Source organism: Pelodiscus sinensis, chromosome 1 (genome assembly GCF_049634645.1).
Source record: "Pelodiscus sinensis isolate JC-2024 chromosome 1, ASM4963464v1, whole genome shotgun sequence".
NCBI classification, from domain to species: Eukaryota; Metazoa; Chordata; order Testudines; family Trionychidae; genus Pelodiscus; species Pelodiscus sinensis.
In genome coordinates, this window is record NC_134711.1 from 141,520,212 (window position 1) to 141,546,058 (window position 25,847).

Sequence of the window (25,847 nt, forward strand, 5' to 3'; positions counted from 1 at the left end):
CTTTCTCGCCCTTTGCTGGCAGGAAGTTGCAGAACTTGTTAGTTTCAGTTTGTGTTCGGTCTCTTGGTGCTAGAGCCCCTGGCCTTGGGGGACTTCTCTGGGGGAGAAGGTCCTATCATGGGGACGTAGGAGACCACAAAACCATGGCCCGACGGGAGCCTTCCCCTGCGGTGGTGGCTACGGTGAGTGTCACTTGGGGCCGAGTGTCTAATTCCAATCGTCAGTCCCCAGGCTGGAGGTGCGGGTTAATGCGAGCGCGGGGCTGGGAGTGGTGCGGGCTCTGGCTGCTGACTGGGAGCCAAGTCTCCTGGCTTGTGTAGCTGGGTCTGGTGGGAGGAGAGTGGGAGTTAGGCCCCCTGAGTTTCTGATGTCTCTTCTGGCGAGTCCCTTCCACTCGGCAGGTCTCCTTTCCCCGCTCTGTAGAAATGCTGTTACTGGACTGATATCTGCCTCCTCTTGGGAGCTGCTGTCTCCGCTGGTGCCAGTCCCTAGAACAGTGGTCCCCTATCCCACGCTTTTTCCTTCGTGCCCCCCCTATCCCTGTTTGCCCCCCCCCCCCCCCCGCTGGGACTGGGAGCACAGACCATGGCTCCGGGAAGAGGGCGGGTGCGGCTCCGTAAGGGAGAGGAGGCTGGGGCCAGGAGCGGAGACTTGGCAGGGGACGAACTCAGAGTGGCAGGGCCCCTTCTCGTGGGGCACAGGCATGGCAGCTAAGGCCCCGGGGCCAGGAGTAGAGTTTGGCTGTGCTCCCTTCCTGTCCCACCCCAGCTGGCCTGGGCCTCAGCTGTACCCCCAATGAGGATGCCTCAGGAGGGGATGCAACCCACAACCACATTTCCTGGACCTCTTTGTTGTTGAACTTGATGAGTTCTATAGAGAGACAAGGTTGTTGAGGTAATACTTTTTTCTCTGTTGCTGAGAGACAGATGTGTGAGCCACACAGAGCTCTTCTACCTTTCCTACACCTGAGGAAGAGCTCTGTTCAGCTTGAAAGCTTGTCTTTTTCACCAACATAAACTGGTTATGTAAAAACTGTTATCTCATCCACTTTGTCTCTAATATCCTGGGACCCACGCAGCTACAATAACCTGCACTCACCTGATAAGTGATGGCAGACCTAGAGCTTGCATGTGTGCTGCTGAGGTTCCCTTACTCAAGGGAGAGTGAAGGTTAGCCTACTTGGATTGATGCAACCTGAGGTTGCTTTCTCCCACTATCTTACCACAGGAAGTAACACTTGAACCAGCAATCAAGGCAATTGCTTCTCCTGAAGTTTCCCTGCCACTTCCACACTCCTGCACATCTCTGCTTTCTGCAAATGCCATACTCCTCCAGTCCTCCCACTATCTACTTAGCCAATACTCCACAGTTCCACAAATTTTGATAAAGGATGTTGTGTTGTGATTCCTGTCAGTAATCTCCTGTGTCTCTCCCATTCCCAGGGGCACCATTTAGGGAGGAGGATTCTTGCTCCCTCCCCCACAAGTTTTGCACCATTATAGTTTTCCCAATAGAGAGGTGCTAGGGGAGAGCTTACCTGTGGCTATAGCTATCCTAAAATTTTCCTTAGGCACTCCTCTCAGAGCTGGGCACCCAGCCTGCCACTGTAGCCCTGGTAGTCTTCTTTTCTTTTGGAAGCTGATTCATGGCTTGCATGGAGCCAGGTGAGCTCACCTGATGCTAGAGATAACCATAACCGAGTGGGTCTCTGCTGAGCTGGGATGGGGGAGAGAAAGGGAGCCTGTCTGTGCTGGTGCCTCAGGCTCAGAAGTGGGAGCTGCAGCTACTGCTGTATAATACAAGCATTCAGTCTCCTGAATGAATGGCTTTCAGCTCAGACACACACAGTCTCCCCCTCACCATGCTCCTCAACACCCCCACTCCTATGCTAACACAGTTTCCCACATACACTCCCCCAATGCACGCACACACTTTAACACACTTGTATTATTATTATAATTTTATGTCTTGATATTTCCCGTTGAAATGCACAATGTACATATATTGTCTGTATTTTCTTCTTACAAAATTTGTCAAGGATTTAAGTACTGTTGTTAGTTTTTGACAAGTCTGCGAATTTCATAGTTTTATTTCTCTCATGCTTATTTTTAATTCTTTGAGTAGTGAGTTCTAAAGCTTATAACCTGTCCTGGCTGGAGTCATTATCATCACTTTTATTATCCTATTGTGCTTTGTCATTAATTATTTAAAGTGGCACAGACAAATAATAGTACCCTTCTAGCATGCAAATGTAGCTTGTACTCACCTTAGCAGTGCCAGTTTTTATTTAAAAAAAAAAAGCTAAACACATAGCTTTAGACTCCTTACTGCAGATGAAGATCATTTATTTGCAATCTGCATTTTTAGTTATATCTGGAAAATAACTTAAAATGTGTATGAAAATAAGTGAGGTTCCCAGTCTGATAGTAATGTTAGAGTCAGTGTTAGTGGGTCCCCGGCATAATTGTGATCATTAAACAGAAATGCCAAAATAACTAGAAAAATCAATTTGCATTCTTAAAAGAGGAAAAAAAATTAATCATATGTGCTAAAAATTAAGTACACACCTTTTTAGTGGAGTGAAAAAACAGATGACTAATATAGAGTAAATAATGGCCATAGAGAAAGTAAGCCGATTTTAAGCAGATTTATTTATTTTTATTTATCCCTAAAGATAGTGTACAAAGAATCAAACAGGTGTTTCTGATATCTGTGTTAAGTCTCCAGAACGGATTCTTGAAGTCTTAGGATTGTTTCTGGAGTAGGAGTGGTGTGGGTGAGTCTTGGAGTGTCAAGGAGGCTTTGTGTGGTAGGAAAGTTAAAAGGCAGGTAACTGACTGATAATGTAGTCGATACAATTTGCACTGGCTTCTGTTTCCCTCCACTTGCTGCCTCTCATACAGAAGTGGGTGGGAGGGGAAGCAAGTAATCAATTACTAGACTCTACTATTACAAAACTAAACTTTATTTATTAATCCCAATCACCTGACACTAGTCAGAATCATAAAAGTTTAATAGTTCTATCATGGCAGATATCAGTATTCAATGACTTCAAGGATTACTGTGTCAGTCTAGTGTTCTCTCCCCAGGGCCCCAGGTAATGTCTCTGTTCCCTGTTCCTGACTCTCTGACACAGGAAAAACCATTCATTCTTAGTGAGCTGCCTCCCTAATCTGTCTCTGACTCAGCAAGAGGTTGGATTTACAGGAATTGGAGCTGCTTTCTAGACTTGCCAGTCAGCCTGGAGATTTTAACTCCTCATTTACTGGCATCAGTCAGAAAGAAAGGACCCTCTCCTCTCCTATGCAGGCTGGAGAATCTGTGCCTTACTGATGGAAGAGTTAAGTGGAATGTAACCCCTAATTCCCATATAGGAGAATTAGTACTTAAAGGAGAGACTGCTTCCTTCTCAATCACCCCTGGTTCTCCACGCAGTACAGCACTCACTAACGCCATGTTTGGGCAGAGGGCTGAGTACACGGAGGAATGGGCTCCAGGGATAAGTTCTTATTAAAGCATATAATTTGGATTTTTTATTTGTTTCTGGATTTTTTATTCTTTAGGGAACACTGAGTCACATTTTCAAGCTTTTTCTCTGCAATTCTGAGAGTAACTTCCCTTTTTTTTTTTTTTTAAAGAAAGTTGAGGTTCTCATATAATTGTGTGACTTGTGGCAATGGAAAAACACCACACGTCAACAGATTTGTGATATAGTCACCTTGCATTCACCAAATAAATTTACCAACATCAAGCACACAGAAACTAGCTTGCAGCCAGTGGAATAAACTTAATCTAAAAGTGGAGGGGCATAAGCAGATGGGTCTGCAGATGAACTTGAATTTCCCCTCCTCCCAAAAGACTCTAGTAGCATCATGTGCTGTATTTATAGTATAAAAGCTACCGCATTTGTGCACATTTGTTTACACTTGAATGTTTAGTTTTAACATTATTTAGCACTAACTTAAATTCTAATGCAGAGGCTACACAAATATTTGTTCTAGAGCACAAATGTTTGTTTGTAATTGTGCTAGCATCTCTAGCAATAAGAATTTGTATCCTGTTTGCATTAAAATCTACATTGGATACAGTACACTGTTACTTTACTGCCAAAAAAAGCTTTAATGCAGAGTTAAGGTTACCCCATGCTAACTTGTGGCCTTCTAGAATGCTGAGTTCATGTACTCTGAAAAACAGGAAATAAAGAGTTAAGATACAGACTACTTCTCCTCCACAAGTGTGACTGGAAGGAAAGCATCTTCCCAGTTTAGAGTACAGGCAGTCCCCGGGTTACATACAAGATAGGGACTGTAGGTTTGTTCTTAAGTTGAATTTGTATGTAAGTCGGAACTGGTACATATTATAGGGGAAACTCTAGCCAAACATTTCTCCAGAGCTCAGTTTTATTCTCCCACACCTCACTTCCCTCAGTCTTTATTCTCAAGCTGAGGTGTCTGCTGAGAAAAGCCGCTCCTTGTCTCCCTGGTCTGCTGGAGGGGGGGCGCTAGCTTCCCGTCTCCCTGGTCTGCTGGGGGGAAGCAACTAGTGCGGGGTTGCCTCACTCCGTTTGTAAGTAGGGATCTGATGTAAGTCGGATCCATGTAACCCGGGGACTGCCTGTAATCTGCTTTATAATCAGCAACAGCTATCCTTAGACAATATCAGGCAGAGCAATATTGAGGCATACTCTGATATCAAGTGTTACCTCAGTTTCCACAAACATTCATTATTAGCCTGATATTTTCCTGTTTTGTATATCTTTCTTGTCATACTATCTTGGCATCACTGATTCTAGTGAATGGCTTTTGGAGCAAGTCTTTGGGATCAGAAATTTTTGGGTGATAGTATTTATCTCCTCTGATTGCTCTCTTGGACTGTAACAGTGGCCATACTTTTTGGGACAGATGTCTGTGATTCCATTTCAAAAAATGGTTGTCACTAATTTTACCTAGTTGCCTTTCCACAGGGAGATCAGTGCTCAAGATTCAAAAAAGATGACCGTTATTGTGTAAGTGTCTGTTCTAGGTTATTGAGTATTTCCTTCAAATACCCCTAGTGTAGGACTTTCTGCTGCTATTTTTGAAGAGTTGCTTAACTTTGTGTTTCTATAAAATAAATACACCATATGAATCCTCATTCATTCTGTTTCTCATGTAATTATTATTGTATTAATCCACTATCTTTCTTCATTAGAGAGACAAGGTGGATGAAGTAATATCTCTTACTGCAATATAGGGATGTTAAAATTAGATTAATCAATTAATTGAATAATTGATGGCATTTCCAGCAGAAGCTCTTGTGTATTTCAAAGATTGAAATGCTGCATGGAGCCTGGGGCCAGCTGGAGACTCTGAGTCCCCTGATGGCCTTGGGCTCCATGGGTGCTTCAGCTTTGAAATGTACAAAAGCCCCAGTTGAAACGTCACTGCTGTGTCCCTCCCCCCAGCACTTCCTCTTTTCCCCCCCCTTACTGCTTTTTTCTGATAGAGGCAGCAAGGGGGGAAGCAACTGGTCGACTAGTGTGTTGACCAGTGCTTTTTTTTTTTGTGACGTCACCTTTTTTTGGAAGCACTCATTGTTTCTCCCCCCCTCCCCCGGCACAGCCCCCACTCGACCCTGGGAGCACTTGCGGCATGACAGATGGAGGCCTGCCTGGGACATGCGACAATTAAAGGGGCTGTGACCACATTTTGGACCCTGCTTGCCCCTTTTTTTTTTGCGTGCTTGACAAATTTCCCTGGCGTCTTTTTTTTTTTGGGGTGGGGGGTCATTTTTTTTAAACCATCCAGCAACCCTAGTGTCAGCACTTTTTTTTTTTTTTAAACTAAAAAAGCACTTGTTGACTATCCGATAAGCTTTTGCTTATGGTATAGTTGACTAGTTGATTAGTTGCCCCCTCCCTCCCCACTGCACCTACTGCAGTGGCTCTAAACCTTTATAGACAAATGTACCTCTTCAGGAGTTTAAAGTGTCTTGTGTACTTCCAAGTTTCACCTCACTTAAAATCTACTTGCTTATAAAATTAGATACAAAAACACAAAGGTGTCACAGCACACTAATACATAAAGTCTTACTTTCTCATTTTTACCATATAATTATAAAATTAATTGGAATATAAATATTGTACTTCAATTCAGTGCATAGCATACAGAGCAGTATAAAGTCATTGTATGAAATTTTAATTTATATTGACTTTGCTAGTGCTTTTTATGAAGCTTTTTATACAATGAGGCAAATATCTAGATGAGATTGTGTATGCCCTGGAAGACCACCGTGTACCCCTAGGTCAGTGTTTATCAAAGTGGTCCGCGAAAACACTCTGACTTTCCTGTTAACTGGCTGCTGTGGTGTGTTTATTTACCAGCTCTCCAGTCACGGAGGCTCATGGCTCTGATGGGCTCTGGTTTGCTGTTTGCAGTCAAGGAGAATCGTGGGAAGTGGTGGCCTGGCCCACACCACTTCCTGTGGTTCTCCTTGGCTGCAGATGGCTAACTGGAGCCAATGGGAGCTGCAAGACTCCATGGCTGCAGAGCTGGTAAATAAACACACCGCGGTGTCCAGTTAGCAGGTTTCTCAGAGTGGTTTCATGGACCACTTTGAGAAACACTGACCTAGGGGTATGCATATCTTGGTTCAGAATCAGTGTTTTATTGGACCAAATTCTGATGGTGAAAGACAAGCTTTGAAGCTATCCAGAGCTGCTCTTCAGATCCTTCAGATTGTGTAACACTTCTGTTTAACTCAAAAGCTTCTCTCTCTCACCAACAGAAGTTGGTCTAAAATTACCTCATATACCTTATATCTCTTATATCCTAGACAGAGCTGTCCTGTAGGGTTTCCAGGTGTCCCGTTTTCTACCGGACAGTCCAGTGTTTGCGCCCTCTGTCCGGTAGAAAAATTCAGAAAATACCGGACATGTGCAAGGTCTGGTATTTTCTGAATTTCTGGCTGGGCACCTGACGGAAGCCTGGCGGGGGAGCGACTGGGAAATGGGGGCCACGATTGGCGCTGGGAGCCCTGTGGTCGCGTGCAGCCGTCACTCCCCCCGCCCGGCTTCTGCACAAACCAGAGGCTCCCAGTGCCAATCGTGGCCCCGCCTCCCAGCTGGGAGCTTCTGGTTGCATGCAGAAACCGGGCAGGGGGAGTGGCTGGGAGTTCCAGCCACTCCCCCCACCCCTGCCCGGCTTCTACTAGCAACTAGAGGGAGTGCCTGCCAGGGGCACGGCCTGTTGGTCTCCGGCTGCGGCCAGTGGCTGCACCACCCCCGCCAGCTCTGCTTCCCTTCCCCCTTCCTCCGTCCCCCCCCCCCATCCGGCCCCCGATCCCTCCCTGCTCTGATTCCCGCCCCCCTTCCTCCCGGCCAGCCCCGCCCCCTTCCCGGCTGGTCCCTCCTCCCCACCCCCCCGCCCACGATCAAGTGTGTCTGGGTTTTTTTTGGGAGGTCTGCCTGGTAACCCTATATCCATAGGATGGTTCAGAATGGTTGCCCCAGGCCCTGTGCTTTGTGGGGCCCCTGCTTCAAGGGGATGTGGGGCCTGGGTGGCGCAGGGGCTGGCAACAGTGCTACTAACCCCACTACATCCTGCCTCGGGACAGCAGAGGGCAGAGGCTTGCAGGGATGGGACAGAATAGGGGCAGAGCAGGGAGGAAGAGGTGGAGTCGGGGCAGGGACTTGGAGTTGGGGTGGAGTAGGGCCGGGGCCTGTGATGGTGGGGGTTCCGGGATCTGCACCATCCTAGCGACAGTCCTGCCTGGGAACAACATGACTACTACAACAATGCAAACGTCTTTCTTCATTGTGAATTTCCTTACTTACTGGCTTTGATAATTTTCTCTGTTTGTATCAGTAGGATAAGGAATAAATCCTTCTAAGTGGGGAGATATGAAATGGTGACCTTTAGAGATTTTAGATGTTCTTTAAATGTTTTACAGAAACATTTTCTCTCTGATTTCATAGGGACCTTGCATCAAAATGTTTCTGGGCCTTCCTGTTTTAGGCTGGAGTTAAAATGAAATTTCTTACCATCAATTTGATATTTTTTGTCATAATAGGTTTTATTTCTGTTAATCTTTCCAGATAGCTATGTGATGTAGGACTCCCATGTGGCGTAAAATGAGGTCAAAAAGAACAAATTCTATAAACCTAACTGGTAGAGAATGAATAGACAAAATAATTGTAGTAAATCTTAAATCCCAGTTTCTTGGATGGTTGCACAAACTCTTCTTTAGCATGAAACAAAAAACAGGACTATGTAGCACTTTAAAGACTAACAAGATGGTTTAATAGGTGATGAGCTTTCGTGGGCCAGACCCACTTCCTCAGATCAAAACTTCGTGGGTCTGTCCCACGAAAGCTCATCATCTATTAAACCTTCTTGTTAGTCTTTAAAGTGCTACATAGTCCTGTTTTTTGTTTCAGCTACACCAGACTAACACGGCTACATTTCTATCACTATTCTTTAGTATGGTTATGATCAGTTTTCCTTCTCAAACTGGCTAGTGTGTGACATGAGTAAGGATGTAAAATCCTGGTTAATCAGTTAATTGGTCAAATGTTAAGTTTAATGGGTTAATTAATTAGACAGGGGTGGGTTGCAGGCTGTTCTGGCCAGGCCGGGCTCACCACAGAGGGGCTGCTCCCCCGGCCTGTGGTGAGCCCCACAGGGCTGGAGCAGCCTGCTGCAGGCCGGAGGCTGCTCCAGCCCACCGGTTAACCATAATCGTTAAGCATCATCCAGTAAGGGTGGTGCTTACTGGTTAACCATTCATATCCCTAGACATGAGCCATCAAAATGCGTGTCGAATGACCAAAATATGGAAAAATACCTGTGTTCTGTTGTGAATACATGACAGATGCTAGTTTTTTTAAATTAGTACATGAAAGATTATTTTGGTTTTTAATCATATGCATTTAATTTTAATAGTTTAAATAATTAGAATGTGTTAATAGTTTGTTTTCATCTCGATGAGGAGAAACACTGGAATGAATATGTTTGGGGAAAAACAATTGTGCTACACAGATGAACGATCTATTAAAATACACACTAGAGGGAGTGAGCTTACCTATTCTTTACATGTAAATAAATCATCTATGTTGTAAGATTTTGTTTTCTCCTGAAATAATCACTCAAATGTTTCTTCCCAAAGGAAATAAAAACTTAGCAAACTGATGATTATCCTTTAGCCCCTGTCTTCTAATTCTAATACCATGTCCGACTTGCCTTCACCAACTGCCCCTATGCTCTTCTGCAACCATTTACTTTCTTCCCCATTTGCTCCCTCTTTTTCTTCTCTCTTGTTTTCTTCCTCACCTTATTCGCTTCATCCTTTTTGTCCCTTTACTTGCAGACATTTACAATACAGTACTTTCAGGCTAGGCAGGAGTGCATGTGTGAGTGTGAATTGCAGAGGTGGTAGCTTTGGATTTTGTCAGGCCGAGGACAGCCCTGGGGCTCTCAATGCCCTTCTGCACCAGCCAATAGCTGTGGTGGGTGAGGCCTATGCATTGTATTAGCGCCAGCACATACAGGGGATGGGCATATATAGATGCTATCCCTCCCCCTCCCAGCTGACAGGCACTGCAGTAGGGGTAGACAACCACATGAGAGGGCAAAAATGTGGAACAGGAAGCTAGAACTGGCTCCTTGATGAATAGCAAATGCAGGACAGTTGAGAGGGTCTTAGCTAGATAAATAAATTGGTATATAATGTGTAAGCTTGGGTTTAATTCCCAGTATTTTACATATGTCTGCCATGGTCTCAGAAGCATAGCTTGAACATCTTTCTGACTGTTCCCCAAAGCAAGCCTCAGTGACAAAAAACATGATTCACCAGCACATGCTGTGGTTTGGTGGTTTGAAATACCATTTGATGTGGGGAATAAATTCTATCAATTTTGTAAACAAACAGTTGTCAGTTAGCATATACTTATCCTGTCTTGGACTGTGGAATGGGTCCACTGAAGTCATGTAAATCTGACCATCAAAAACAATTTCTGTGGATTGCAAAGGACGTCTGCACCTTGTCCTGATGGATTGCTATTTATGGTGTATAACATACTCTTCCAAAGCAGCTCACAGACGTATTGCCAGGATGCTGGTTGCTTCACTGCTTGGTTAGCTATCATGGATTCCTAAATTGCTACTTCTGTAGAAATCATCATGGATATATATTAACAAAAGTTCTTAATAGTTCTTTGGAAATACTTATGGTATTTTTGTGTGTGTAAAAGTCTTTTAAAAAGGCTAGGTAATTAGTTTTGGGTCATCTTTGGTTTATAGTTCTTGATTATTCCTCAGATATTGATCAGTAATAAATAGGGCGGTCAATTATCTGTGTTAACGCCTGCAATTAACACAGGGCAGGATTAACGTGTTAAAAAAGCGAATGCGTTAATCACAGGCATTAATGCTGCACTGCCCCTTTGAAGTGTGACTCTGGCACTTCAAAAGGAGCAGTGCATTAGGAGCCTGGAATCAGCTGGAGTCCCCAGCTGACCCTGGGCTCCCTGCAGCGCTGTCCCTTTGAGCTGGGGTGGCACTTCAAAGGGGCAGCACAATGTGGAGCCGGGGATCAGCTGGGCACTCCAGCTGATCCCTGGTTCCGTGTTCCACTGTCCCTTTGAAGTTTCTCTCCGGCACTTCAAAGGGGCAGCACTGCACAGAGCCGGGTTCTCCAGCTGACCCTGGGGTCCCACAGTGCTGCCCCTTTGAAACACCGCTGCTGCATTTCAGAGAGGCATCTGCACTGATCCTGGCGTTAGTTGAGGACTCCAGCTTATCCCAGGCTTCCACAGCGCTGCTGCACTGGGGGCAACACACATGATTAACTGTGATTAAATTTTTTAATTGCGCGATTAATCGTGATTAAGGTTTTTTTAATCACTTAACAGTTCTAGTCATAAAATGTATTAGCCGGTCTCTTTGTTATGCCTGAATATTTGGTATCAGCTTAATCAACTTGCATGACTTGGTGTTTCATATTCTTGGCCTGGGTTTTCTAGTATTTCCTACATTTACTCTATGTACTTTATTTATACTTTGTTCAAGTTTATAAGTTTCCATGGTATCTTGCTGAAAGCTTCTTCTTTGGCTAGAAAATCACCTTTATTATTATCAGACCATCTTCCCATTTCTTTTCAGCAAGTAATTAAGCCACATTCTTAAGCTATTTGTCAGTTGCAATCAGTTCTTGTGTCTAACTAGCTTACCCTTGGAACTGTGGAAGCTATCCTGCCTCCATATGAGTTGATTAATAGCAACTGTCCTTCTTGAAAGCGGATGAGTGCCAAAGCAGTCCAGTTGCTATGTGTCATGTGTACTATGAATGGCTAAAAAGTTCAATTCATGATTATCTTTGCCACAGATAATGTGGGCATAAGACACAGGGCCCTCTGTGCTTTCCCTTCTCAACCACCTCTCTTTAGCTTCTTTGGGTCCCTGGTGGACCTCAGCACTCCAATATGGCCTGTTGCAAGCTGCATCTTTCTAGCTTGCTGTGCTGATTTGAAAAGAATTTTGAAGCCCCTCTTGTAAACATCTTTGGACTTGTGCCTAGGTCAGACCAGTGACCTTGAAGCACCAACAGCCTGGTTCAATATATCATATACTCAGGGCTGCCCCTAGCAGCTCTGGTGCCCTATGCACCCTCCTCTCCCCTTCCCCGCCCCCCACACACTGGGCTGAGCTCAAGGGCTGTGGATGCAAGAGCTGTGGGAAGCATGCCCCTGGTCAGGCTGCACTTACAAGCAATGACAAGAAGCAGAGCAACCTGGCCCCAGCCTGCTCCACCAGCATCCCTCAGGGAGATAGCTTGGGGAAGCTATGGGACTGACCCCACATTCACTGGTGGTGAGAAGAGGAGCGACATGGCTGGTAGTTGTGGAAGCAGAGTGGACTAGGGCTGAGTCACTCCACTTCCCACTGTTGCCAGTGAGTGTAGTGGTGGGTCCACCTCCTGCTTTCAGCACCAGGCCTGTGCTAACCTCTCCCTTCCCACCCACTAATCATCTGGACCGCATTGCTCGGGGGAAGCAGTTTGGGAGAAGGGCGGGAATGAGGACAGAGCAGGGGTCTCTCGCTCCGTCTCTCTCTTCCTCCTCCTCCTCCTACTGCCTCCCCCTCTCTCTCTCAGCTCTCCTCTGCCTTCTGCCTCTCTCTCCGTCTCTTTCCTTCTCTTCTCCCCCTCCTACCTCTCACTCTCTCTCCACTCTCCTCCGTCTCTGTCGGGGATGCATGAGCGGGGCGGGCAGCACCCTGGGATCTGCACGCGCCCGGGTGAGTCCGGTTCCCCGTTGGCCAATTCCCTCTCCCCGCCCCCCCGCCAGCCAGTTCCTCCTCCTGATTTCCCACGGCCAGCTTCGCTGCCCCCAACTCCCATCCCCGACCAGCTTTGCTTCCCATTGGCCAGCCCCGCAGCCTCCGACCCCAACCCCCGATCAGTTTTGCTTTCCGCTGGCCGCCCCTCCCCCATTCTCCCCTGGCCAGGTACACTGCCTCTTACCCCCCCAGCCATGTTTCCCCCCCGCAACCAGCCCCGCTCCTCTCCCAGCCGGTCCCTCCCCCCTCCTGCCCCCGATCAAAGGTGTCCGGTTTTTTTTACACCCTACCCCAGTGACGTACACCGTGTACGTCACCGCTCTGCCCCCTTCCCCTCCCGTCATGGCGCTCGGCTGAGTTCTGCGCCGCTTAGCCGGGCCACCGCGAAAGAGCAAGCGGCGCAAGTGACCGTTTGGGCTTCCCCGCGGTGGCCCGGCTGAGTTTGCACTCAGCCAAGCGCCAAGGCAGGAGGGGAAGGGGCGGGGTGGTGACGTACACAGCCAGAGGGCGGGGCCATGTACGTCACCGCCCTGCCCTCCTTCCCCTCCTGCTTTGGCGCTTGGCTGAGTTTTGCGCCGCTCGGCTGGGCCGCTGCGGGAGAGCAAGCGGCCGTTTGGGCTCCCCCGTGGCAGCCTGGCTGAGCAGCGCAGAACTCAGCCGAGCGCCATGGCAGGAGGAGAAGGGGGGCGGGGCGGTAACATATACGGCTGGATCCCGCTCCCTGGTCGTGTACGTCACCGCCCCACTCCCCTTCCCCTCCCATCGTGGCGCTCGACTGAGTTCCGTGCCACTTGGCCCGGCCACCTCAGCAGAGCATGCGGCGGGATGTGGCCGTTTGGAGTCCGCGCTCCCCATACAGCACAAGGGTGCTGCATGGGGACTGCGGACCCCAAGCAGCCACTTGCCGCCGCTTGCTCCCCCGCCACGGCCCGGCTGAGTGGCTCAGAACTCAGCCGAGCACCACGGCGGGAGGCAAGAGCACCCCCCAGAGGCAAGACTGTAACGCTACAGCGTTACAGACTCTCAGACATTGCGCTACTATATATATGATGCATAGCTCTCTGACAGTCTTGGAGAGCAGAGGTTCTCCTGTTTGCCAGAATTTAATTTTCCTACTATTTCCATAGTCTTGAATGGCTTTCACATGTGTAACTTTCTCTCACAACTGTCTAACTTTTGAAAGGGAAATAGTATAGGATACAGATGTAACAGACACCTTTTTATGCTCATCTTTTCCTAAACCCACAACCACAACACTGGTATCAACTTTATAGATTATCTTTGTTTGTTTAGCTTTCACTTTTGTTAGACTTCTCACGGCAGGAAAAAAAATTGTGTCTTTGCAGCTAGTAGTAATCACTTCATGGGTAATTTGGGGAAATGTTGTACTCATAACACTACAAAGATCCTTATAAAAGGATCGAAACAATTTCACCAAAGCAAAGCAGAAGTAGTACATTCTCACAGCTTACTTATCATTGAGAAATCAGCCCACCTCAGTTACAAGAAAAAAATGTTACTTAACTCCTTATGCAGATATAGGCCACCAAAATATATAGTTAACTTTTCAGTGAATTATACATCTAAAAGCTTTCACATAGGATTTCCTTTCTTTTCTCACAACCCAGGGCTTAACTTCTCAATACACTTTGCATGAGGTAACATATGAAGTACAAAAGTTTTTAAATAAGGAAAGAAAATAAAACTTTTCTTAACTGATGCAAAAACTAGTTAGACTGCAGCCAAAAATATTCTCAGCTCACAGCTTTATAAATTATTTTGTTCAAGTAACTTAACCAACCAACCAACCAGAAAACAAAAATATTAAAATAAACAGAGGGTGGATACTGTTATAAAATTAGAGAGAAGTGGATTGTTATAATGTTATTTGTTAGATTGCTCTGAAGCTTTCTAGGCTGGTGAGAGCCTGATCCATGGATAGGTCAGGTTGGCAAACTGGTTTGGAGATGAGGTGCAGGTGACAGGTAATATTTCCTCCCGTCTCAGTAACAAGAAACCAGCAGAAACAGTGTAAAATGAGCAGGCTAGTATCAAATCCTGGACAATTAATAAACATTATTAAAGCCCGAGGTTTGCCTAGGCTTGACAACCATTAGACCTACAACTTAGAACAAGAAATAAGAAAAACAAAAAACAACCAAAAAAGTCAGGAAAACACAGGGCTACGTCTAGACTGCATCCGTCTGCCGACAGAGGGATGCAAATCGAGCACTTCAGCAGTGAGCCCAGGATTTAAATATCCTGGGCTTCATTTACATACTCATATTCGGATGCTGTGCTGATCAGGCTCAGTGTCGAAAGTGAAAGTAAAGTGTAGCCATGGTTCTGCTGACAGCAGGGAGCTTTTTTGGCAGTTTCTGTACTCCTCATTCCTGTACTCCTGAACTCCTCAAAAAATGAGGATACAGGATCTGCCGAAAAAGCTCCCTGCTGATTCGTTCCCCTGCCCCCTCCACCAGCTCTGCGTCCCGCTGGCCAGTTCCTGCTCTGGATCTTCCCTGGCCAGTCCCTCTCTGCGGCCCTCCCTCCTGCCCCCACTGCCAGCTCTGCGTCCCGCTGGCCAGTTCCTGCTTCGGATCTTCCCCGGCCAGCACTGCTTCGGCGGCCAGTTCTCCCCTCCTCCTGAGCTCCCCCGCCCAGCTCTGCCCCCACCGGCCACCCTCCCCCGATATCCAGCAGCCAGCCCCGTTCTGCCTGACACCCCACCCCCACCCCTGCTTCTTGTCTGCCCCCCCATCTCCTTCGGCCAGCCCTGTTGCCCCCCCGTTAGTTCTGTTTCCTGGCTCCCCCCCCCTCTTTCCGGCCAGCACCGGTCCCCTCCCGGCTGGTCCTTCCCCCATGAAGTGTGTCCAGTATTTTTTTTTTTTTAATGACTACCTGGTAACCCTAGCAGTGATCCTATCCCTGTGATTACCACAAAGATTTAAACTGAGAAGCAACTTGCCTGCTCCCCGCCTCAAGCCCCTCCTGGCTCCCAACACCCCCAGCCCCAGCCCCCATGCTTACCTGGTTCTGCAAGGCTACTGGCACAAAATGGTGTCGGAGTCCTTTTTTTTGCTCAACAACTTTGGTCTCTTCTCCCCACTCCCCCCCTTTTTTTTCCTTCAACAGTATTTTTTTTTTCAACCATCTGGCAACCCTAGCCACACCCTGAGCGAGGGACTGGCCTTTCCTTATAAACTAACTGGGTTTATCTGTTGCCACGCCCTGAACCAGGGCTTGGCCTATACCCAAAATGGTCTTTGTTGGCTTGCCGCCCACCCTGAACCAGGGCCGGGCCTATATATATAAGCAGACTTTGTATTGTGCCACCCGCCTGAAGGAAGTTCGGACATGGACATGGGGCTTGGCTGAAAGAGACAGGGCTCATCTACACTGGCCCCTTTTCCGAAAGGGGCATGTTAATTTCAGAGATCGTAATAGGGAAATCCGCGGGGGATTTAAATATCCCCCGCGGCATTTAAATAAAAATGTCCGCCGCTTTTTTCCGGCTTTTAGAAAAGCCGGAAAAGAGCGTCTACACTGGCCCCGATCCTCCGGAAAAAGCGCCCTTTTCCGGAGGATCTTATTCCTTATTCAAAGTAGGAATAAGATCCTCCGGAAAAGGGCGCTTTTTCCGGAGGATCGGGGCCAGTGTAGACGCTCTTTTCCGGCTTTTCTAAAAGCCGGAAAAAAGCGGCGGACATTTTTATTTAAATGCCGCGGGGGATATTTAAATCCCCCGCGGATTTCCCTATTACGATCTCTGAAATTAACATGCCCCTTTCGGAAAAGGGGCCAGTGTAGACGTAGCCACAGTGTAGTGGGGCAGAGTGGCCGCCCACTAACACGGAGGAGGAGGATCCTCACTGGGAAGCCAAGCCGGCTACAGTCTCATTGTCATGTCAGGTTGGTGCTTGGGTCAGCTGTGAATTCTACCTGAGGAAATGTTTTCTCACAGTGGTCTTTTCCCTTTCCAGCTCATTCAAATCCTGATCTGGGTGTGGGCCGAGGAATGTCTGGGAGTTGCCTCAAACCCAGATACCCTGCAAATCCATGGGATATCCCTGGGGAGAAAGAGGAGGGAGCCAGAATGTCAGCTGGGAGAGTATGTACATCCAAACAGGACCCACTGCTGCATGAGATGCCACGCAGGTAAAATACTGTAACAGTGAGTCATTACTATTAAGGCCACAGATACATTCCTGTTTCCTGAATCCCAAGTATCTCTTGTTCTTTGGCTGTCTCTGATGAGAGTGCCCCATTCAGGACTAAAGGAGACACATACTCTTAATTGTGAGATCTCCTTTCCCCTTACCCTCTCATCCTGGGGAGTGCATTTCCTCCTGGAGCTAAGAAAACATACCATTTTCCTGCACTTTCATTTTATATACTACTCCAAAAGCTGCCACCCTAGACAATTGTCTAGTTTGCTGATAGCTAGAGCAGCCTCTCGGCTATGGGTACCGCTCTCCCCTGCATTTTCCCTGACTCTCATTTTCCCTGCAGAATATCTCTCTTTCCTTGTCAGATGCCTATTAAGTGATTCTGTTTCAGGGACATATTTGGCAGAAGACTGTAAGCCAGGCCATCTTGCGCCTATCTGCATGCGATGTCCGGCGGGCACGTACACGGCTACGGATAACACTATTAGGAAATGCCATAGTTGCCAACGGTGCCGTTCAGGTGAGTTTCACCCAGGGGGAATGAGGATGGGGGATATGGGTGGTGGTGGAGAGATAGCAAAGGCTGGAGTGGATGTGGTGCTGGGGAATGAGGATAGAGCGGAACAGTGGGGGGAAAGGGACAATGGTGATGGCAAACAGTGCGGTGGAGTCTTGATGAGGACAAGAGCTCAAAGGAAGTAATTGTCAGGCTCTTTGGTACTAGCTCTTAGTTGGAAGAAAGCAAAGGTTGATGATGCCTGTTGTGGGCTTGTGCTGCCATCATGAAGAGGACCCAGTGCGGGAAGAGGGTGGAATCATCTCTGTCCCTCTCTTTCTCTGTTTCCTGTTAGAACTGAACCAGATAACACTGTCTGAGTGCACGGAAAAGAAGGATACAGTGTGTGGTTGTCCAGACAATCAGTATAAGAGTTCAGCCAAAACTTTATTCCAATGTAGGAACTGTAGCCTATGCAACAATGGGACCATCAGGCACAAATGTAAGTGTGACACTCCTCTCACCCATGTATCCTTGGAGAGCCATATCTCCTGCCCCAGAGTGATTTCCCTCCTGCAGCAATTTCTTGTTTCTTCCCTCCTACCCTATTTTGCTCAGTCCAGGAATGCCTTTCACCTTCTCCAGTGCTGTAACAGTCTTCCCTACTCCTGCTTGCCTCAGTGCAATTCTTGCTTTCCTTTCACAGTTTTGATCTCTCTTCTGTCCCACAGAGTGAAATTTCCCCTTCTCCCTATACCCAGGAGAAATGTTCTGCTTTATATTAATTCCTCTCATCTCTGCCTCCTCCCACCCTGGCTGTTCTGGAGCAAGTCCTATCTGCCTTGGAACACCTTTTTCCTTCCGCTCTGTTGTAGATACCTCCCCCTTGCTGCTCTGAAGCAATGTCTTCCCACCGCTGTCAGCAAAATCTGGAAGGATACGCTCTACTCTCGCAAACACTATTTCCTTTGGAGCAGCTTTACACCTCCCCTGCCCTGGAAGTGTGACCTCCTACATTGGCCTAGATTCTAGAATCACTTTCTTCTCTGCTTCTCCTGCCCTTGATTGATTACCTTCTCCCTTGCCCTGGGGCGCTTCTTTCCTCCAGCCTCTCCCTGATCTGGGAGTGACTTTTCCATACCCCTATCCTTGTTATGGAGAGACTGAAGGTTTATGGTAGCTAGGTGGATGGAAGAATTCTTCCCTTGGTCTAGTGCTATCTACACAGAGACTTGGGTTAGATCAACTGTGCTGTTCAGGGGGTGTGGATTTTTCACATCCCCGACTGATGTAGTTAAACCAGCCTAATTTTCTAAAGTAGACCAGGCTTTAGACCTGCACCATCTCCCTCCTGAGAGAGACTGATTTCCTCCTCCATCCCTTTTGCTCTGTAGTCTGTTTTCCTTCTTTTTTGACAGCTTCCTACCCATTTGTTTTAAAGCTCCTCTTCCTCTCCTTGGCAACTTTCCCCTTCCACATCTCACATCTCCTTTGGCATGAGTTTTCCTGTCCCTTAGGTGAGACCCCTTTTCTGCTCTGCTCCTTCCCATTTCTCTCTCACACACACTCATAGGCTTGCCCTAGAGTGACTTCCCCGGCACTTGAGCAGTTTCCTTCCCTCTCCTCTGACTTAGAACTATTCTCCACCCTCTTGTGTGGTTTGGAGCCATTTTCTCTCCTTTCCTTAAGTGAGGCTTGCCTCTCTCCACCCTTGCCGGTTTCCTCCCTCCCACATCTCAAATGATGTGACTTCCTCTTGAGCAGCTTTTCTCACAACTGCACTAGAACAATTTTCTTTACAGATATTGCCCACCCATACGTGACATCCCACACCTGCCAGTAATTTCGCCTTCCATACTGCTTGCTGTTCTGGAGCCATTTTTTCTTTTCTTCCTCCCTCACATCCATTTGCTCAATGATTTTTTTTTTCTTATGCACCCTCTGGGTGTGTCTTGATTGGCAAGATTTTGCATAAAAGCAGCTGCTTTTGTGCAAAATCTTGCTGCCTGTCTACACTGGCCGCGAGTATTTGCACAAGAACACTGACTTTGTACTGTACAAAATCAGTGGTTCTTGCGCAAATACTCCGACGCTCCCGCTCAGGGATAAGCCCTCTTGCGCAAGTATTCTTGTGCAAGAGGGCCAGTGTAGACAGCCAAGTTAATTTCTTGCGCAAGAAAGCCTGATGGCTACAATGGCCATCGGAGCTTTCTTGCGCAAGAGAGCGTCTATACTGGCACGGATGCTTTTGTGCAAAAGCAAATCTTTTGCACAAAGGCACATGCCAGTATAGACGCTCTCTTGCACAAATACTTTTAATGGAAAAACTTTTCTGTTAAAAGTATTTGCGCGAAATCATGCCAGTCTAGACGCAGCCTCTCAGTTTTTATCCTTCAGCCCAGTCTCTTCTACGCTGGAGCAGTTTCCCTCTGTCCTGTGCCAGAGAGTAATTCCCTGCTCTGGAACAGTTTTCCCCAACCACCATCTATGGTAGTGTTACACCTGCTTTCATCTCCACCCAACCACAGATGCCATAGAGTGATTCACCTTCCTGAAAGCAATTTCTCCAATCCCAAAGAAAGATGATCTTCTCCCCACCTGAGAGATTTTCTTTCTCCTTCGTCTCCCCGAGGGCTGATGTTTTCCCTCTTTTCTCTACAGGTACACAGAACAGTGACACGTTCTGTGTATGTCACCATGGATTCTTCCTGAACAAACATAATAACTGCAAACCTTGCAGCAGGTTGGTTCTTGCTCCTGTGCTCCCCTTACTTGGGCAACAGTGAAAGCTGAGTGCAAACTCCCCTCAGTGTCACTCCATTAGCTACCTTCTGGGGTATATGGAATAACATCTTCCAGGCCCAGGCTTTACCCTGGTACTATCATCATGGAGATTTGCAAGGGGTTTTGAAATGGGGCAGTCCCTGGGAATACTTGATATATTGTGCCTTTGCTCTCCACACTGCTCAGCTTTCTGCTTCTCTCTTTCAGCTGCAGTGAAGAAGAATGTAAGGACTGTGGTGCAATACAGAGACCACCAATTTCCCCCACAGTGACAGATGAGAACTGGAGAACTCAGGGTATTGGCATTTCTGCAACATTTACGTCTGCTTTCATTACCAACCCCATCACCAGACTTCCTGCCTTCACTCCTATCCCCCTCTTCACATGTCCCCTTCCCTGTCTTGATACTGTCCTTACCCCCACCTTCTCTCCTTCCTTCTGTACTCACTTGTCCTCTCTCCCTTATCTAGGTCATACCCTCTTACTCATCGGCCTCGTCGTGGTGTTTGCAACTAGCCTCGGAGCGGTCATTGCAGTTAAATTGATCAAGAAATACTGTCAAAAAGGGTCCTCTCTTATTTTCTACTCCTGTGGTGAGTACAGTGTTCTCTGTGGTGATGCTGGCAGGCGGGGGGAGAGGAGACACAGGGCTCAGCATCCCACTGCTCTGGTCTAGTGCAATGTGTCTCAATCAGTGGTACGAGTACCCTTAGGGGGACTTGAGAGAAGTCTGGGGGGAACGTCAACACAACGGAAATTTGGAGAAAACTGAATTTTTAAGTGTGACAGCGCTTTATTTTTGTACCTTACACCCAAAAATTTCATCGCCCGCCCGGCTATGATTAAGTTGTTTAAACAAATATGTTGCAATGGGAGAAAAATGTGTGTGTCTGAGCACTATAGGTGCTGGTGATACTTATAATTTTTTGTGTGTGTGTGAAAAAGGGGTACTTTATAAAAAAAAAAAAAAAGGTTGAGAAACACTGGTCTAGTGCAAGGATGGAGCTGCATGCCAGGGTAGATGAGCTCCTTGTTGATCTTGGCTGTTCTTACAGTCTTACATCCACACTCATGCTGTGATGAGACTCCCTCACATAGGCTCGTTGCTGGGACTTGTGCATTTCACCACAATCCTTCAAGTGAAGTCAGAACAGTGGAGGCACCCAGGAGCTTGAGCAGCTTTTCCTGTTTATCTTTGAGCAGAAGAAGTAAACAAAATTTCTCCTCTTTTCAGTTTCGACGCAGCAGCCAACAAAGGAGCCGGTATCTGGAACAAGCAAGGTACTCAGTGCAGAAACCTCCCCTTTGCCTTCAGATTATCATTCCTCTCAGTCCCATTCATTCTGCCTGCCTGTAGCCCTGAGCAATATTCTTCCCCTCAGCATGTTCTCAGAGTTTGTACTTCTGAATGTCTTGAGCACTGGGACACTGGGCCCTATACATAAGGACTGTGTGTAGATTGGCAAGTTTTTCTGCAAAAGCAACTCCTTTTGCGGAAAAACTTGCCAGCTGTCTACACTGGCCGCTTGATTTTGCACAAGAGCACTGACTTTGTAATGTACAAAATCAGTGCTTCTTGCTCAAATACTTTCACGCGCCTGTTTGGGCAAAAGCTCTTTTCCGGAAATGCTTTTGCGCAAAAGGGCCACTGTAGACAGCTAAAAACTGTTCTGCTCAAAAAAGCCCCGATGGCGAAAATGGCGATTGGGGCTTTCTTGCGCAAAACCGCGTCTAGATTGGCACGGATGCTTTTCCACAAAAAGTGCTTTTGCGGAAAAGCGTCCATGCCAATCTAGATGCTCTTTTCTGCAAATGCTTTTAACGGAAAAACTTTTCTGTTAAAAGCATTTGTGGAAAATCATGCCAAACTAGACGTAGCCAAGGAGACAACTTCTCATTTTGACAGACCCTGCCTACTGGGGGGATAGTTCCTGAGTTCCTGTCCCCAGCCTTCATCTTGCCTTGTTCTCTTCTCTCTCGCTCAGGATTCATGCTTCTTAGACACTTGTACATGGGTCTCATGTTCCACCCTATCCTCATTTACACACATCCATCCTTTACGCCTAGCTTGGCCAAGCCTGGCAAATTTAGCTCATTGACTTTCTCTTCAGAACTTGATCTCTTCTGCCCCGAGCATTTCTAAGGCATTTCTTTGAGTTCTCCGATTGTCACTGCTTTCCTGGGATTAAGGAGCTCAGAACTGAGCGCAGTATCCCAGCTGGTGTCTCCTCAAGACTGTACAAAGAGGTATTGTCCCTTCCCCCTCTGGAACTCATTTGAGATCTCTAAGGGCCCTGTGCTGGGCTCCTAGAACTTTGTTCTGTAGATATTTCCTCCTGTATCCTTGTTTTTTCATTTCAAAATAAAGATTAACCACTCATGCTCTGCAGGTATGACATATTCCACCCCATCCGCTCAGATAGTGTGTGTGTGGGGGGGTGGAATCATAAGAACATAAGTATTAACTCCTGGGTCCCCGATCCACACTTCTCTTTAACCTGTTTGATGTGCAGTCAGCTGTTCCCCTGAGATACAGGGACTGTTGGGCTGCCCTGATGGTGATTCCAGAGTAAATATATGTTTCTCCCAGGTTGAGATAAACGAGCAGATAGCTGCCATCCTTTCTCCACAACCACCCCAGCTTGAAGCAATGTGGGCTGTCAATGCTGCACCAAGTTCAATGGTTGCACACGAGCTACCCGATTGTGTCAGACCTGCTGGAAAGACTCAACTCCCAGACAGTAAGTGCTGCTCCCCCTGAAACAGGATTTATCTGTGCATAGGAAGGTGGGAGTGGGAAGTGCATGTGCATGTGCACCAGCATGCATATGTGCATGAGGAAAACTCTGTGTCAGTTGCAGCTCTGTACCCAAACAGACTTGATCATATGAGTTCACATGCATAGATGTTTACATGAGGCTAGCCAAGAGCAGCCTGTTGCATATGATCACATATTGACAGGCTTATTTTGATGCTATACTTTGCTGTGTGAATGCATGGCAATGATACAGTAAAAGCATATTTACAAGAATGACCTGCCGTATGGGTTCACGCGTACACAAGACCATGCCTGTGAACAAGCATCCAGGGTTCCCCATATTCATTTCTAGATAGGCTCAGAGCCAGATATGACACATGTCTGTGTGATTGCTCAGAGCGGTGCAAAACCTGATCTGGGGGATGTGCTTCACGTTTCTGATGTTCCACTGGTACTGTTTGCATCCCCTTTCCCAGACTCTGCTGCTGACATCCCCTTGTTTGTCTTGCACAGATCCTGCTGTTCTCTATACTGTGGCCGACCACGTGTTGCCGTCTCGGTGGAAGGAATTTGTGCGACGTTTGGGGCTGAGTGACTACGAGATTGAGCGAATTGAGCTGGAGCAGCGGCGGGTGCGGGATGCCCAGTATGAGATGCTGCGACAGTGGAGGCTGCAGATGGGCCACGGTGCTACAGTCGAACGCATCAGCTATGTCCTCAACCAGATGGAACTGAGTGGTTGCAGTGAGGCTGTTCAGGAGGCATTGTCTAGGCAGCCCTAACTTCCATTTTTACCTCCTTCACAGCCAGCTCTAACCCCCTTTGCTTTAGTGCCCCCTTCTCTAGCTCTGTGCCTCCTCTTCAGGGAGGATTCTAATCCACTCTTTTGTGTTTCTTTCCACCTCTATTCCCCACCCCTCTGTTATATTTGTTGACTGGCAGCCAGTGATGCTCGTAGATGATTATGGATCACTTTTCAATGAACCACAAAGTCAATTATGCCTCCAGACCAAGAGAGAGTCCTACAGCAAATGCCACGGGGGGAGTGCCTGCTAATGAATGGAACAGACTGATTCTGTGACCAAAACATGGCAGTCGACCCATAACACGGAATCCAGTCTCCTAGCTCTGGAAAGGGATCACTGACTGAGGCCTGGGCATAGGCATTTAGGTGTTGGATGGTGCTCCCACAAGAAAGAGGGGAAGAACTTCCTGTTCCTCTAGTGGTTGAAGGGAATAAGAGGGTTTCTCAGGTGCTGATGGGCCAGGTGAGATGGTTGGTGCTATTTCTGTAGTTCTTTTCTGTACCTAAAAACATATGTAAAAGAGCATTAACAATGTACATGTATTTGTGTCACTGTGTGTGTGTGTGTGTGTGGACAAGAGCAGGTGTGCACACCTGCAAGTTTGCATGGATGGGCGCGAATGTGGTTTTGAATGTACTTGCCTGTGTGCATACATGAATGACTGGTTGGGAACAGAAAACTGCATGCACATATGGTGGCGTGAGGGCATCTGCACATCTCTGCTTACACTCAGGCAAGGCAGGCATGTATAACTGTGGCCTCTTGTCATCATGTCTGCCTTTGGATGATTTGCTGAATCTGATTTTATTGCAAAGATGCTTGTATATATTTTGTTAGGAACTTCTGAACAATTTCACACTACTTCTCAGTCTCCAACTTACGAATTGCCCCAAAATTGGAGTTACTGAGTGATATTGCCCACACAGCTCTTTATACCTGTTACAGTCTTCCAAGTGTTAGCCCTTGTGAGGTGTGTGTGTATAGCTAAGAGCTCAAATTATCCTCACACCTTGTGAATGTGGGTTCTCTGTCAGGGCCAGAGGGCCAGGAAGATTTTCTTTAAACTCTTGTAAATACACTAAATACTCTGAAATAAAAGCCAATTTGTAACCCTGTCTCCAGTCTGCATTTGTCCATTTCCTCCTTTCTTGAATATAACTGGGAGAGATATGAGCAGGGGGGTGCCCCAGAAGCAACCAGCATGGGCCACAGCCAGAGATGGAACATTGGCTTTATGGAATCAAGGAGCTCTTCTTTTGCACATAGAATCCAACTGTCCCAAAGACTTGGGGGAGTTGGAGGAAATATGGCTGGGGAAAAGACTTGAATGTGAGCATGAATGGAGGTCTCAAGACATTTGGAGGGTTAATTTATTCAAGTGCTAGCAAATCTTAGTGAACTTGCAAACAATAGTTAATAGTAAAATACCCTTGATTAAGCACAGGGAAGAATTATAATGAAATGGCAGCTCTTCCATAGTTAACATTAAGATCCACATTTGATTCACAGCTAGTATAAAAATGATGTGCTCTCATTTAGCACATTTCTGCAAGTACTTTACAAAGAAGGTTATCATTATTACTACTTTACAGTTGGAGAAACACATGACACTGAAGTGAAATAACTTGTTTGTTACTACACAGGTCAGAGGCAGCATATCAATAAAACCCAGATCTCCTAAATACTATTCCAACCTTCTATTTGCTAGCCTTGCTTACGCTTCTCAGTTGGAGTTAGTTCTTTTAATCAAATAACTTCACTTAGGGCAAGTCTCCACTACTAAATTAAGTCTACCTAAGTTACATAGATGTACAGCCATGGCAGTAATTAAATCTGTTTTACACATCCACACTATGCTTCTTGTGTCCTCACCAAGAGTGGCTTGCACCAATTGTCAGTGTGGGGCATTGTGGGATGGTTAGTGAAAGGCAGCAATACTCAGTGTAAGCAACAGTGTCTACAGCAGTGATACTTAGACCTCAGTAGTTCAGGAACCAAATTAGTAATCAACATCACCCAGAAGAGCTATGGTGGTGTGAAATCATTGTTTCATTTACTATAAGGCTGTGTCTACATTGGCAAGAGCTCTTTCAGAAGAGGCCAGTGTAGACAGGCAACATGAATGTCTTGTGCAAGAAGCCCCTATGGTTAAAATGGCCATCAGAGCTTTTCTTGCGGAAAAGAGAGTCTACACTGCCATGGATGCTCTTGCGCAAAAGTACGTGGCAGTGTAGACGCTCTCTTGTGGAAGAGTTTTTGCACAAGAACTCTTCCGCAAAAGCATTCTTGCGCAAGAAGCTGCCAGTGTAGATGTAGCCAAAAGGTTTATTTATAAGAAGAAAAGGTGAGAGCTGAAATGGTTTATAAGAATCAAATATGTTCCACCAGGAGTAAAGTTCTTTAGTCAGATTCATAGAGTTGTTGAGCTTTATAGTTGCAGGAAAGTTAGGACAGGAAAAGTAGGTGGGCAATGATGATGGAGAGTCGGGGGGAAGGGAAACTGGAAGGATGGGGGTGTGCAAG

General features: G+C 46.8%; 1 protein-coding gene across 1 annotated transcript; it reads left to right on the forward strand.

Annotated features, from left to right (window-relative positions):
- Positions 1-24,439, forward strand: TNFRSF1A (TNF receptor superfamily member 1A). Its single transcript, XM_006132912.4, has 10 exons — positions 1-182; positions 16,295-16,469; positions 16,872-17,000; positions 17,332-17,478; positions 19,638-19,719; positions 19,968-20,056; positions 20,231-20,353; positions 20,995-21,041; positions 22,351-22,501; positions 23,032-24,439. Exons 1-10 carry the CDS (start codon positions 144-146, stop codon positions 23,298-23,300), a joined length of 1,251 nt encoding a protein of 416 aa, XP_006132974.2. The 5' UTR covers positions 1-143; the 3' UTR covers positions 23,301-24,439.
- Positions 24,440-25,847: the final 1,408 nt, after the last annotated feature.

Excerpts from the sequence above, each read along its gene's own strand:
- TNFRSF1A (XM_006132912.4), top strand. The coding sequence starts at position 144 with ATGGCCCGACGGGAGCCTTCCCCTGCGGTGGTGGCTACG. Across the intron at positions 17,001-17,331 it reads TTGCCAACGGTGCCGTTCAG|AACTGAACCAGATAACACTG; the intron begins GTGAGTTTCACC and ends GTTTCCTGTTAG. Across the intron at positions 17,479-19,637 it reads TGGGACCATCAGGCACAAAT|GTACACAGAACAGTGACACG; the intron begins GTAAGTGTGACA and ends TTTTCTCTACAG.